Source organism: Rhinopithecus bieti, unplaced genomic scaffold (genome assembly GCF_001698545.2).
Source record: "Rhinopithecus bieti isolate Rb0 unplaced genomic scaffold, ASM169854v2 scaffold_7049, whole genome shotgun sequence".
NCBI classification, from domain to species: Eukaryota; Metazoa; Chordata; class Mammalia; order Primates; family Cercopithecidae; genus Rhinopithecus; species Rhinopithecus bieti.
The window spans coordinates 393,031-407,184 of NW_016805922.1; the positions used below are offsets into that span (position 1 = coordinate 393,031).

At 45.7% G+C, this 14,154-nt stretch overlaps 1 protein-coding gene across 4 annotated transcripts in view; it reads left to right on the forward strand.

Moving 5' to 3' along the window:
- Window positions 1–2,130: 2,130 nt before the first annotated feature.
- Window positions 2,131–14,154, forward strand: part of SRGAP3 (SLIT-ROBO Rho GTPase activating protein 3) — a 270,073-nt gene continuing 258,049 nt past the window's right edge. Inside the window, exon 1 of one of the 4 annotated variants that reach the window (XR_001886028.1) lies at window positions 2,131–2,940. Coding sequence is in view for 3 of the 4 variants with exons in the window: in XM_017874153.1 (XP_017729642.1) it covers window positions 2,874–2,940 (67 nt within the window). In the remaining variant the exon portion in view is untranslated. The remainder of the gene's footprint in view (window positions 2,941–14,154) is intronic. The other 3 variants (XM_017874153.1, XM_017874151.1, XM_017874152.1) reach the window with 3 other exon arrangements.

Consider the following 14,154-nt stretch of genomic DNA (forward strand, 5'->3'; position numbering starts at 1 on the left):
TAAACCACCATCTGACTTCCTCCAAACCCCAGCCTCTGTCAGGTGTCAGCTCAGAGTGCTACACCATCTTGGGCCTTGGTTTTATGTGGCTTTTTGTGACATTTCTGTGACATTTCCATGGCTCAGAACCCTACACATGGGTCTCCTAGAACTATTTGTGGATTTTAAATTTTAATAATGGTGAAAATAGCTGACATTTACCGAGTTCCTGCCACCAGTGGGCACACAAGCAGGTTGAGCCACTTGCTCAAGTTCTCACGAGCTCAAGGCTCGTGGCAAAGCCAGGAGAGAATCCAGTCTGTCGCACTCCAAGGCGTATGGTTTTAACTCTCATTTTTCTTGAAGAATCTAGGCTTGCAGCAGGGATGTTAATCTCTGTGCCTATCTTTCTCAGGTAACATGGGGTTTTTGCAGGTTTGAACTAGTTAGAAGAGGACAGCAAAGGGCCTGAACATGTCCAGAGGAAGTGTGAAGCAGTGGGGTGATGGCAAGGGCTGCGGGCGAGTGGCATCTATTTCTGAACTTGGTGACCTCCTGCCTCTGGGCACGAGGCTATACTAAGCCCCGTGATTCACCAGTTGGACTTCTCCCTGTGGTTGCTCCAAGCAGGTCTTGTGCTTTGCCACCTGTGGGCCCCAGCTCACGCTGTGTGCTCCAGGTGAACATCCTGCCCCGCCTCACTCCCCTTGCCATGCCTGCCTAGGGACACCCAATGAAGCTGCCACGTCCTCTAGGAAGCCTCGATGGAATAACATGGATAACCTATTCATTTCTGAGCCCAAACCAAATCATTGATTGTATACTCAGATAAACGCAAATGGAAGACTATACCTATTTTGAGAAATTTGGGAACATTTATCTCAGGGGACACTCAGGGGACACTCAGGGGACACTACATGTTAGTGACAATCTTAGCATATGAAATTCCAGTGGTCAGCGACTCTTAAGTGCTTGATTCAATTTTTACAGAATGAATCTTATTCTACCTTAAGTCCACATGAAATGGGTTTGGTCTCCCTTGTAGGATGCAGGAGACTTTGAGCCTGGGTTGGAAGGCTGGTGACCTTGGGTAAGTCACTTCCCATATCCAAGCCTCTGCTCCTTTGTCTGTGAAAGGGTGGTGCTTATACCTGTGTTGTCGGGTTGTTGGGGGATATAAAAGGGTAATAACAATTGCTACTGTTTACTGAGTGCTTACTATGCACCAGACAGTGTGTGCTAAGCTTAACTTTGCATTCTTCTTTGATCTTTTCAAGAGCTCCTCTCATTCCTGATGTCCCTTAACCTGCAATATTTTTTTCCCATAGTCCTTTACATTTTGTATGATATTATATAATATACTTATTATGCTTATTTTTGGTCTTCCTCTCCCAGGGCCTCTTGCCTCGTACAACTCCAGGGGGCACCATTCACAATGCATTCTACTCCAGCGGTGCTTTTTACTAAGAATATTAGCATGAATGGTGGAAACTCCTGGAGTTGTGTGATGTGGAGCCCCGGGAGCTTCAGAAGGTCAGGGATTTTTGTGTGTGCCAGTTCTGGTCATTGCTGTACCCTGAATGGTGCTAGACCTATAGTAAGCATTCAGTAAATACCTGTTGAAAGAATGAATAACAAAGCCTCCAAAGAGAGCTGATTTTACTGTCCAGGAAACTAAGGCTCAGTCTGACTTATGAATTTGCCCAGAGCCCCACAAGCCAATAGCCCAGCTGTTCTGCCTCCAGTGTGCCTGCTCTGCATGGCTTTGCTAAGCTGCATGCCTTTAACTGCTGGCGTTGTCTCTCTGCCACCAAGTAACTGCTCAACAAATATTGATGCTTTTTCCTACATAGGTCAGGCCCTCTGCTAGACTCTTCCAGCAGAATGACAGACCATCATATAGCTGTTGATTCCAGAAATTGAATTAAATTACACAATGCAAAAGAAGGGAGGATCTTAAGTTTTTGGAAGAAAAATCCCTAACCCAAGTGCTAACGTTTGGAGTTTGCAGAAGCCTCTCAAGACTCACCAACCTGATTATTTTTCTGCTGCCTTCCCTTTTGTGAGCATTTCTTCCCCTTTTTGCTTGCAGTGAGTTCTGCTCTCCTGTAGGCTACAATGTGTCAGTTGTTATAAAATCCGGGAGGCGGAGTCTAGTGACGTGAGCAGTGGGGGAGAGCTCAGCCAGCCCTGCAGGGTGAGCAGTCCAGCCTTGGGTTCACCGGAGCTTAAGCCTTGCAGCAGGAAAACTTCCATCTCGCTCTCCTGGCTTTGATCCTCACTGGACATCAGACCAGAGGCACCAAAGGGAGGGAGGATGCGAGATGACCGGCCCTTTGGCAACCTGACCATCGACTTAGCAGAGCCTTCAAAAGCGAGCCCAGGGCTGGCTGCAGGACCGAGGAGGCGCCGCGCCTCTCGTGGATGTGTGTGTGTGAGTGATCCAGCGAGTGTGTGTGCGTGTGAGGGTGTGTGTGTATGCCTGTGTGCACAGCTCAACTGTGTGCGTGTCCCGGTGAGTGTGCCTGTGCACGCGTGAGTGTGTGTATGTGTGCATGTGTGTATGAGTGCTCTTGGTTGTTATTATTATTATTATTTTTGGAAGAAAAATCTTTGAAAATCTGGGGCAGGTTACTGTGCTCCTAGGGTGATTCTTCTTTTGCAAGAGGAGCTGACCAGAGCAAGCTACTAGAGCCATTTCTCGCCAAGTAAAGAGATTTTCCTCCCAGACGGAGAAGGATTTTCTCCCTGCTCTGCAGCCAAGTGAAAGAGATTAGTCCCTAAACCTGTGAAATCGACCAGAGCTGTGTGATTACCAGGGCTTGAGAGAGGACTCGAAAAGAAAAGGAGAAATAAATCAAAGAGCCTGTCAGTTCCTTTGGCCACGTCGGAAGATGTCATCTCAAACTAAGTTCAAGAAAGACAAAGAGATCATTGCTGAATATGAAGCCCAAATAAAAGGTGAGATGCGGGCTGGGAGAGTTTTCCTTCTCCTCCCCTTTTGTTTTTCTCTTATTCTGGTTCCCACCCCCCTCTGCCCCCCGTTTTCCTTTCTGCCATTATGAAATGTTATGCATCAATAATCTTTTTGTGAGGAGGAACAGTGGCAGCCGCACAAGTCCGGACTGGTTTCAACTGCAGATAGCGCTGGGGCTGGGAGTGTGGATTATGGAATGGGCAGCAGTCTCTGCATTGCAGGTGTGTGAGAGGATCCTATGCCTGACTTTAGGAGTGTCGCCGATACTCCATCATCTTGGCGGTGACATGTCACTCTAAGGCCATTTTGATAGTCATTACCTCCACCCCTTCCCTGCTACGGTAAAAGCCCTTTAATATTGGGGTATATTTTTTACCATCTGCTCTTTTTTCCTCCCCCTTTTTGGTTTCTGTTGGTGGTGGTGGTTTTGCCTCCGCCTCTTTCTCTGGGCTGGAATTCACATGCATGTGCATAGCGAGGCAGCATCCCTGGGCGGCACTTCTTTGTCGGTGTCTCTGGGCTGGCCTGGGTTGCCATGGATTAACTGTTATGGGGCATATTGATCCAGACTAATGCAGCCATCTAGGCATAAAGAGGGAGCTTGGTGCAGAAAATGTATTATCTCGCGGTGTGCAGCCCAATCACTCTGTGCCCTGGTGTTTAGGGTCATCAGCTTTCATTCAAAGCCAACACCTCAGCATGCTGTTTGGGCTGGTCGGTGCTGCCTGGCTTCCGGGGTTCCAGGAGAAGCCTGCCGGGAGGGCGAAATGACCTCTGGCTGCTGGTTGCAGCTTCTGTGCCACCGGGTGTATACTTCTTTCAGAAGCCGCTCCCTAAATCCACGCTAGCTAGGCGAAAAAGGAAAGTGAACACAATTGCATGGCTAAATGCAGGCTTGCCACATCCTCATTCAGGCCAGACTGGGGCTTCACCCACCACTACACGTTCTAGGCTCAGCTTTGGCAAGGAAAATCTAAAAGCTCCATCCACCATGCTCCTCCTTTCTCTGAGGATGTGCCCTGTGGGAAGCCTGGGCCCGTGCCTCCTGGCGTCCGTTTTCTTTCTGCTCATGGCTCTCCTTGCTGCGATACCGGGTGTGTTGTGGCCTCTCCTAGAAAGAGTAAGGACAAAATACATCTTCAGTGGACCTTGAGGCCTATCTTTGAGATTATGCACAGGCTGTTGAGCAAGTTGGGTATTTGGGGCTCAAGTGACCTGAGGTTGCCACGCCTGCTTCTGGGCGCTGCTGCAGCTGAAGACCCAATGACCCAGGGAGCTGGGTGGCCTCCTTAAAAGCAGCAGGAAGGCCGGGCACCGCAGCTGCCATACACGCTTCAGATGCTTGGGAAACTTTGGGAGTGGAGCAGCCACGGCGGGAGGGCTCTGTTTCTTTTCCAGTCTCACCAACAGTCTTTTTGCCTTTTAGTTCTGGTCAAAAACGCAGCGTGCTCATCACCTCTGGGCAGATCCTAGGGCAAGAGGAGCAGAAAACCCTGATCTTCTCTGGTCTCCTGTCTTCGGTTTTTCAGTTCAATGTGGAAAACAGGGACTTATGATGTCTCAGCCTTGCTGAAAATTTACAAATAAGCCCTTTATTGGTCAGAGATTTGAATTCACCCAACTGCTCAATACTAAAGCCTAGTTTCAATTTTTGAATAGACTCTTTCTAGGGAGTTTATGTTTTATAAAATGAATTTGGCCAATTATTATTATTTTGTAAAAATTAAGGTTGCCATGAAAATGCCATGAGAGAGAAGAGGATATTGAGTTTTGGACAGTTCAGGTTTTATAATCATTTTCTTGGTAGGAAATGTGCTTATCTCATTTTGGAAGGATTGCTACTGCTGGACCAGTAAACTTTTCTTCAGGGCCAGTTAGGCATTAATTGCCCAGCTGATCCTTTTGCTTTTTTACCTTTCATCTTTTATTTTAACAACTAAGCAGCAAGCACCATGAGTTTTATCGGAAATGCACCAATTACCAGGCATTTCATCAGGAAATGTGTCCAAATGATCTTGTCTCTTCCAAATACTAAATTTCTTGGCATTCTGTTTAAAGGAGTTACATGTTATTCCTTTAGAATTGACACCCACAAGATTCAGGTCAGGATATGGCTGTACCTGAAACCCTCTGGAATCTTTTCTTTTAAAATTCTGTGTGTTAATCATCATCATAATTATTGATGTGTGTCCAGGGCCCTGCATTTTCTATGGCTAACTCCCAGGCATCACTTACTCTTGGCCCACACAATGTACAGTAGGGTTAGTGTGAGCTCAGTTTCAGAGATGAGGAAACTGAGGCCCAGTTAATGTTAAATGACTTGCCCAAGGTCACAAGGCCGATTTTCTCCCAGGCTTGTTTTCCCTGACACATTGTTTGCCCGAAGCTGCCCCTTGAAGGATTGATGTCAGCAGCAGATGGCAGTTTTGTGGAGGGACTGGCAGCTTCTTGATGGAGTTTCATTGTTTACCCTCTTACTTTCATCCCGTTGCCTTTGTTGCATGCCTCTGAAGAACATTTGACCAGTCACCAAAAATAGTGCCCAAGGCCAATTACCTTTCTCCCTGGGAATCATCTGGCCAGTGGGATGCAAACAGTCCACCTAGTCAGACAGATTTTGTGCTTTGTGAATTTTGTGAAGGGAAGTTCTGATTTTTAAAAACAGTGCTGAGTTCTTTGTTGACTTATTCCCTTTTATCTCTTTTTCAATAATTTACAGACCTAACAAAAAGGAAAGTTTTAGAACAGTATTTTTTTCTATTGTAAAATAGAAAGATTCATGCCTTCTCTTGCCTCATAAGATACTTGAAGCCCTTTGATTTTGAAGCAGTAATAAACCATATGCTTGCACATTTCTAGTGATGGGGAACTCACCACCTCCCAAGCCCACGTAGTCTGTCATCTTTGGACAGCACTGGCTCTTGTAAGCATTTTTTCATTTTTCTTTTGAGACAGAGTCTCTCTGTGTCGTCCAGGCTGGAGTGTAGTGACGTCATCTTGACTCACTGCAACCTCCGTCTCTTGGGTTCAAGAGATTCTCCTCCCTCAGCCTCCCGAGTAGCTGGCATTATAGGCACACGCCACCACATATGGCCAATTTTTGTAGTTTTAGTAGAGACGGGGTTTCACCATGTTGGCCAGGCTGATCTCAAAGTCCTAGCTTTAAGTGATCCACCCGCCTTGGCCTCCCAAAGTGCTGGGATCACAGGTGTGAGACACTGTGCCTGACCCTTGTAGGCATTTTTTCTTATGTTGCATTGAATATGTTTCTCATCTACTTATTGGTTCTGTAGTTCCTTTCCCTTTGGACTTCATATAATAAGACAGATGTGTCTTCCCTGGGATTGCCCACTGGGTGTGTGAGGCCTGGGAATATAGCCCCTGACAGTGATTATCCTCATATAATAGGATGGTTCATTACCACTTACCGTCTCCACTTTCCTTTGGCTCTGCTGCATCCTGGGTTGCAAACCTCAATGTTGTTGGGTGCTTGGCAGATAGAATAAATGGATAAAGGTGGCCATGTGAAACGATTTGTGGCAGCTGGCCCACCATCTCAGTGCAGGCAGTAGAAGAGGGGGTGGTGATGATTATGGTGGACTTTAGAGTACATGTCCTGTCTAAATGGGCAGTTACTACTTAGGTTCAACCAGTTATTGCTATTTAGGAATGTAGGTCCAGCCAGATTTTTCAATTTTTCAACAGATGCCAGAAATCTGGAAGAGAGCTTTATGTTTTTAAAGAGGTTTTGCCAAAAGGACCTCCAAAAGATTTTATTATCAGTATCCTATTTCAAGAGGGGCACTGAGTTCTAAATGTGGATTCTTTAGATGTGACCAAAGACAGAAAACAACTATCACCTCCTTTCTGCTGTCTGCAAAACTACTATTAATATAGCCCAAGGGTTGAATTAGCCTTTGGTGCTGCTCGACCCCTCAGTGCACCATGTATATTATGTCTGCTGTGTTTCTCCAATACACTAGCCTAGGAGCCTTGTCAGAGAGAAGAAAATGAAATGAATTTAACATGACTTGTTCTTCGTGACCCCATGCTGGTGCCAAATGGACATTACTTCCTGTCCTAGGTGCTCATAAGTGTCCTTAACAAATGTGTTTAAGAACCTTGCCAGGAGTGATATCATATTATCTAGTCTAGAACTGGCAAACCATAATTTTTTTCCCCTTTTGAAAATCAGAACATTTGCCAGGCTCCAGCTTTTTGGCACCTATCCTATTCTCTACAATTCCCTCAAAGATCACTGATAAAATTCGGTGATCTTATTTGCAGGCTTTCTTAGTGTCCCGGGGCTCTAATTCATCTTGCTGCCAGACATAATGATCAGTTCTGCATTTATTCAGCGTTCCTATTTCCATTGCAACCTGATAGAAAATTGAAATAGAATTGCAATGATTGACTTTGGTGCTTTATTTTTATTTTTTTTTTTGCTTCATATTCATCCATCTTCTTAGTAGCAAAAGTCTAGCGTTTTGAGGAAGAAGGGCAGGTATGGAGGATGACCACAGAGGGGCATGTATTTATTCATTCATTTCTGGATTAATTCAACAAAAGTTGATTATCTACATTGTACCTAGTCTTGTGCTGAGTATTGTGAGAGACACAAAGTATATGATACATTCTTTGCTTTCTAAGAGTTTTCTTGGAATATGGTGATAAAAATGAGAGAAAGAAATAAAAAAATCCCAAACACAAAAAACTTGGAGAACCAGCATGAGCCGAATCTTAAAGCATATATCATACAGTGATTAGAAGACCACCTTAGGAATGCCGCTGATTTCAACAGGATTAAATGAAGAAAGCAGGCTGGATTGGGCAACCAGTGGGGAGTAGTGGGGACTGTGGACAAGTGGGGAGTTCATCTAGGGAAGGCAGCTGCTGCTCCAGCCTGCCCTTCCTAGGCAGGAATGTGAGCCCAGAAAGGTCAGCTCCTTCAGTGTTTGAAGGGAATCTGGATTTTTAAGCAAAATCTTTTGATTTTAAATGGTGGCTTAAAATTTAAAACACTATGCTTCCTGAACAAACATGTCGGTAGAACAGTTTTAGCCTGTTGGGCCACCAGTTTCCAAAATCTGGTCTACAAGTTGAAGTCCGCACAAGGCCTTGGTGAGGGGCCTCAGTCAATTTTCCTATTTCATCTTCAGTCATTTTCTCTGTGATAGGCTTGTGCTCTTATAAACGCAAAAGACCAGTCTGGTTTTTTTTTTCTCTCTCTCTCTCTCTCTCTTATTTATTTATTTTTTTTAGACAGAATCTCTCTGTGTCACCCAGGCTGGAGTGCAGTGGCACGATCTTGGCTCCCTATAACTTCTGCCTCCCGAGTTCAAGCAATTCTTGTGCCTCAGCCTCCCGAGTAGTTGAGATTACAGGCATGCACCACTATGCCTGGCAAATTTTTGTACTTTCAGGACAGACAGCCTTTCACCATGTTGGCCAGGCTGGACTTGAACTTCTGACCTCAAGTGATCTGCATGACTCGACCTCCCAAAATACTGGGATTACAGAAGTGAGCCACCATGCCTGGCAACCAATCCCTTTTCTCTGAATCCTCTATACCCTTCCCCTCCTCCAGATCTTTCCCATTTGTGCCTTTACTCTCCTTAACCCCTGCCTCCCACTCTTATTTGCCTCAAATACTTCTGATCGCCCTACAATGTCTACTCAAATGATGCCTTCTTCCACTATGCCTTCCTAACTTTCCTAGGCAGAATTAGTGGTTCCCCTCATAACTCCCCCTCTATTCCAAACCTTATAATCCTTAATTGAAATTTTATGTTTAGGTCTTTGGTCACGAACTCTTGAGGGCAGAGAGGTCATCTTTGTTTCCCCAACATGCTTGGCATGTGGTTGGTTGAAGGAGTGGCTGATAAGTTACTAAAATAAGTTTAAGCTGGGCTCAGTGGTTCATGCCTGTAATCCCAGCACTTCGGGAGGCCAAGATGGGTGGATCACTTGAGCCCAGGAGTTTGAGACTAGCCTGGGCAACATGGCAAAACCCTGTCTCTACAAAAATTACAAAAATTAGCCAGGCCTGGTGATACATGCCTGTAATCCCAACTACTCAGGAGGTTGAGGTGGGAGGATTATTTGAGCCCAGGAGTTCAAGGCTGCAGTCAGCCATGATCATACCACTGTACTCCCGCTTAGGTGACAGAATGAGGCTGTCTCAAAAAAAGAAAAAGTTTCCATCTTATAACTCATAGCTCAGTATTTTTTGTTTGTTTGTTTGTTTTTTTAGATGGAATCTTACTCTGTCTTCCAGCCTGGAGTGCAGTGGTGTGATCTTGGCTCACTGCAACCTCCACCTTCTGGGTTCAATCAATTCTCCCACCTCAGCCTCCCGAGTAGCTGGGACTACAGGCACTTGCCACCATGCCCAGCTAATTTTTGCATTTTCAGTAGAGATGGAGTTTCACCGTGTTGCCCAGGCTGGTCTCAAACTCCTTACCTCAGGTGATCCGCTCACTTCGGCCTCCCAAAGTGCTGGGATTTCAGGCGTGAGCCACTGTGCCTGGCCTTAGCTTTTTTCTTTGATATCCATCTTAGTTGGCTTGGGCTGCTATAACAAAATGCCATAGCCTGGGTGGCTTTTATTTACTTCTTAGAATTCTGGAGGCTGGGAAGTCCAAGATCGAGGTGTTGGCAAGTTCAGTTCAGGGCTTGCATCCTGGCTTGTAGATAGTTGCCTTTTAGCCATATGCTCATCTGGCCTTTCCTTAGTGCATGCTTATGGAGAGAGAGAAATCTCTCCCTTTCTCGCCTTCCTCTTTTTTTTCTGAATTAGGGTGTCATTCTGTCACCTAGGCTAGAGTGCAGTGGTGTGACCTCAGATCACTGTAACCTCCACCCCCTGGGCTCAAGTCATCCTCCTACCTCAGCCTCCCAAGTAGCTGGCACTGTAGGTGCACACCTCCATGCCTGGCTCATTTTTTTTTTTTTTTTTTTTGGTAGGGGTGGGGTCTCACCATGTTGCCCAGGCTGATCTCGAACTCCTGAGCTCAAGCAATCCACCTGTCTTGACCTCCCAAAGTGCATTATTACAGGAATGAGCCACTGTGCCTGGTTGGCTTTCTTCCTCTTCTTATAAGGGCACTAATACCATCACGAGGGACCCATCTTCATGATCTTATCTAACCTTAACCACCTCCCCAAGGCTCCACCTGCAAATACCATCACATTTGGTTAGGGCTTCAACATACGCATTTTGGGGGGACATAAACATTCAGCTCATAATAACATCCACACTTCCTGTTCTGTTGAAAGTAGAGGTTTCACTGGGAGAGGAAATATTCTTAATGGTTTGCTCAATTTCCTTGTATATCCTTGGTAGAGGAGATGTTTCTTAGTGGAGATTTGGTGAAAACTGTCATGTTGACAGCTGTCTCAGTGGGGTGTGGTCGAGGGAGCACTTCCTTCCAGGCCCCTCCTGGTCTGGGGAAATTAATGGATCTGAGAGTTCATATTAGCCGTTTTTGGAGTTTTTACTACTAGAGTTTATATGTTGGAGATAACCTTTCCTTTCCAGAAACTCCTATTATTCATTCATTCAGCGACTTTGTAAGCCATGCTTCTGGCTATATAGCTTTATTTAGCAGTGGGAGGGAATTCACTTTTTTTTTTTTTAGCTTCTATGTCTCAGTCATATATGGAGTATCTCATTTGGTGATCCCTGTAACTCTGTGAGGTAGTCATTATTTTCATTTTATAGATTAAAGGCTGAAGTTCAGAGAAATAAAACAATTTGCACTGGATTGCACAGTGAACAGTGGCAGATCCAGCTTTAAATCAGCATCTTCCTCACTTTCCAGGCTGCAGGAAAGCAACATGCATGCCAAGGCAACAAGGATCTGCAACCCGGGGGTTCCTTCAGTGGGGGAAGTCTGGGGTGGGTCTTAACCTTTGACTTCCTTCCCTTCCCGACACTTCCACCTTCCTGCTAATCCAGCCTTTCCTAGTTTGCACTTGATGCCACCGTGGTGTGTCAGATCCCTTCAATCCCACCCCGGGAAGTCACCTTTGGGAAAGCGTCCACTGCAAAAGCCCCCACACGGCTGTGATGCAGGCTGCCAGATCTACCTCTCGTCAGCCAGCCCACTCCACCACCAACCTGGAAATACAGAACCAGAAATTTTAGGTGTCTTCTAGTCCAACTCTATTTGTTTTTCAGATGTGGAAATTATGATTGAAGAGGGGCTCTGGCTTTCAGATTACTTTTAGAATGTCTCTCCATGACGGTGGAAGGTTTATCTGCTTGGTTCATTGCTGTAGCGTAGTGCCCACCATCTAGTTGGTGATCCATACATTTTACTGAGTCGAATTGTTCTGGTGTGTGATGGTTGCCTGGGGAGGCAGAGCTGAGTAGTACCTTGGAAAGAAAGATGAGGCAAAGGTGTCTAGCAGGGTAAGGATTGGTGAGGCGAGGAGGGGATGCGTTTAGGCTGCTTCCTGAAATGGAGTCCTTTCCTTCACAGCTATTAGGAAGGGGATGGGGTTGACTTTTTACAGGTGCTGAGCTTGAGAACTTCTGGCTTAATAGAGGGCCCAGGAAGCTGTCTTGGGCTTGATTTCACTTGGAAAAGATTCATTCTTGATGGCTTGTTGGTGTTCATAAAACATCTTGGCTGGCCAGGAATGGCACTTTAACTCTATTCCCTGTTATGCTAGTTTATGTTTGGGATAATGTTCCCTGAGAGTATTCCATTAAATTGGATGTAAAGAGGTGTTGGGTGAAAAAAAAAGTAGTTGTATGCTCTAATAGATTTTGGAAGTTCTAGAATAAACAGAGTGAAATAAGCCTGCTTCCCTCAGGACTTCTGAGAATCTTGCTTGTGTTAAGTGTGAATCACTGAGTAGGGCCCACGGAGTTTCCTCAAACTTACTTGATCGTGTAGATCTTTTTTGTGGACCGGCTCACAAGACTCTGTTTTCTGAGTTATATTTTAGAATATGTCAAGCTGCACAATTCGTGGATTATCTGGGTGCTTTTTCTTTTTGCCTCTTGCTCAGTTCCCTAATGTTTTCTACTTTTCTCAGAGGGCAGTTTGAAGAGGGGGAGAAGTAAAACAAATGCACATCTAGTTGAGCTAAGTGATATTAACGTTGTGCTTTGAGTTCACCTAGAAAATGTGGATTTTGACATTTCCAATTACAGAGTGCTCAACCATTGATTTAAGTGGTAATTTGGAAACAGTGCAGCCCTGATCAATCTGCATTGTGTGTGCCCGTCTGTGCGTGACGGTAACGGGGTGCACGATGCTGCAGCAGAGTGTTCCAGGTTCCTTGAATGGACCTAGCTCTGCCCCCTGGGATTGCATAGCCTGTGCCAGGTGATAATGACACAAATGAACACAGAGAAGCCCATGTCCCCTTGTGCCTCAGAGTGAACAAACCTTAGCTACAAACCCAGGTGCATAAGAGATATAGTTTTCTTTCTTTCTTGGTGACTCAGTCTCCATTTCACATTTCTATTCTTTTTTTTTTTTTTTTTTTGACAGAGTCTTACTCTGTTGCCCAGACTGGAGTGCAGTGGTGCAATCTTGGCTCACTGCAACCTCCGCCTGTCGGGTTTAAGTGATTCTCCTGCCTCAGCCTCCCAAGTAGCTGGGATTACAGGTGCCAGCCACTATGCCCAGCTAATTTTTGTATTTTTAGTAGAGACGGGGTTTCACCATATTGGCCAGGCTGGTTTAGAACTCCTGACCTCAAGTGATCCTTCCACCTTGGCCTCCCAAAATGCTGGGATTATAGGTGTGAGCCACTGTGCCCAGCCTCACATCTTTATTCTGCTGGGGGTGACAGAAATAAGTATAAGTCAATTTGGGGTTTCCCTTCCTTTTCCTCCAGGGTTGTGCCCCAAGATCCAGAGGGACTTAGGCAGTACCAAGACCCTTGTGGGGACATCTGTTGTGGTTTATCGTCAATCTACTTCGGTAGCTACTGTGACATCCTCCTTCTTATTGAATCTTCGGTGATTGGTCTGTGTCAGCAATCCTTCTTTGTTCCCTCATGTGTCCCCTTCTCCTTGGCTCCTTCCATGCAATTTGCAGGCAACAGAGGCCATTCTGCTGCTCACACACCACACTGGGTCATGAGGGACCCTGTACATTTGTCTCAGGCCTGTCTTGGCCATACTCAGCACTTGCTTTTCCCCTGGTGCCTCCCTGGGGCTCTGCCTGGGGAAGGGATCTGGCTTCTTTCCTCTCTTAGATTCTGTGAATCTGTTTGGTGGTTCCCTCGTCACCTCCCTCCCTGCGCTTGTTCGGGATGAGTTGGGCAGGGTGCAGTTTTTTTTTATAGATATTATAGATCCTTGTACCTGCATACACTTTGCTTTACTGCTTTACTCTCCACTTTAGTCTAGGAAATCTTTACCCATGTGCTCGTGTGGTGGGATGGGGAACAAGGGTGATATCCTGGCTTTGTCATCAGACATCCTCTCAAAGCTGTTTTCCATAAATCTCACGTTCTTTCTCTCTTCTCTAAGGACTTTTGAAAAAAAGCCAATAATTGACTCTTTTTCTGTATTATCCCTGAAGCAATGAACACAGAATGCCCTCCCTGACTGAGGAGGGGCCAAGGGGGTCAAGAAAATTTGGAGAAAATGTTCAATATTTCAAAGTATTAACTACCGTGAATTTCCTTCCTTCTCCATCTCCTCCATTCTGGCCTAGCCTGCCATTACCTCCTGCTGGGACAAGTGCAACCCAAAGTTTCTCAGAGTCTCCTGACTGAGAGCTTCTCACCCACAGTCAGCATTTTGGGCTGGATCATTTGTCATTGAAGTTGCGGTTCTGTATAATGTAGGATGTTTAGCAGCATTCCTGACCTGTACCTGCTAGATGCCAGTAGCATCCCTGCTCCTAGTTGTGACAATGAAAAATGTCTCCAGACATAGCCAAATGTCCCCTGGGGACAAAATCACCCCTAGTTGAGAACCACAGTTCTAAGTGGTCTCCCTGCTTCTTCTCTTGTCCCATAGTCTACTCTCCCCACAGCAGCCAGCAGTAATCTGTATATTGTTTAAATCTGGCCATGTCACTTCCCTGTTTAAAACCCTCCAGTAGCGGCCGGGCGCGGTGGCTCACGCTTGTAATCCCAGCACTTTGGGAGGCCGAGGCGGGCGGATCACAAGGTCAGGAGATCGAGACCACGGTGAAACCCCGTCTCTACTAAAAATACAAAAA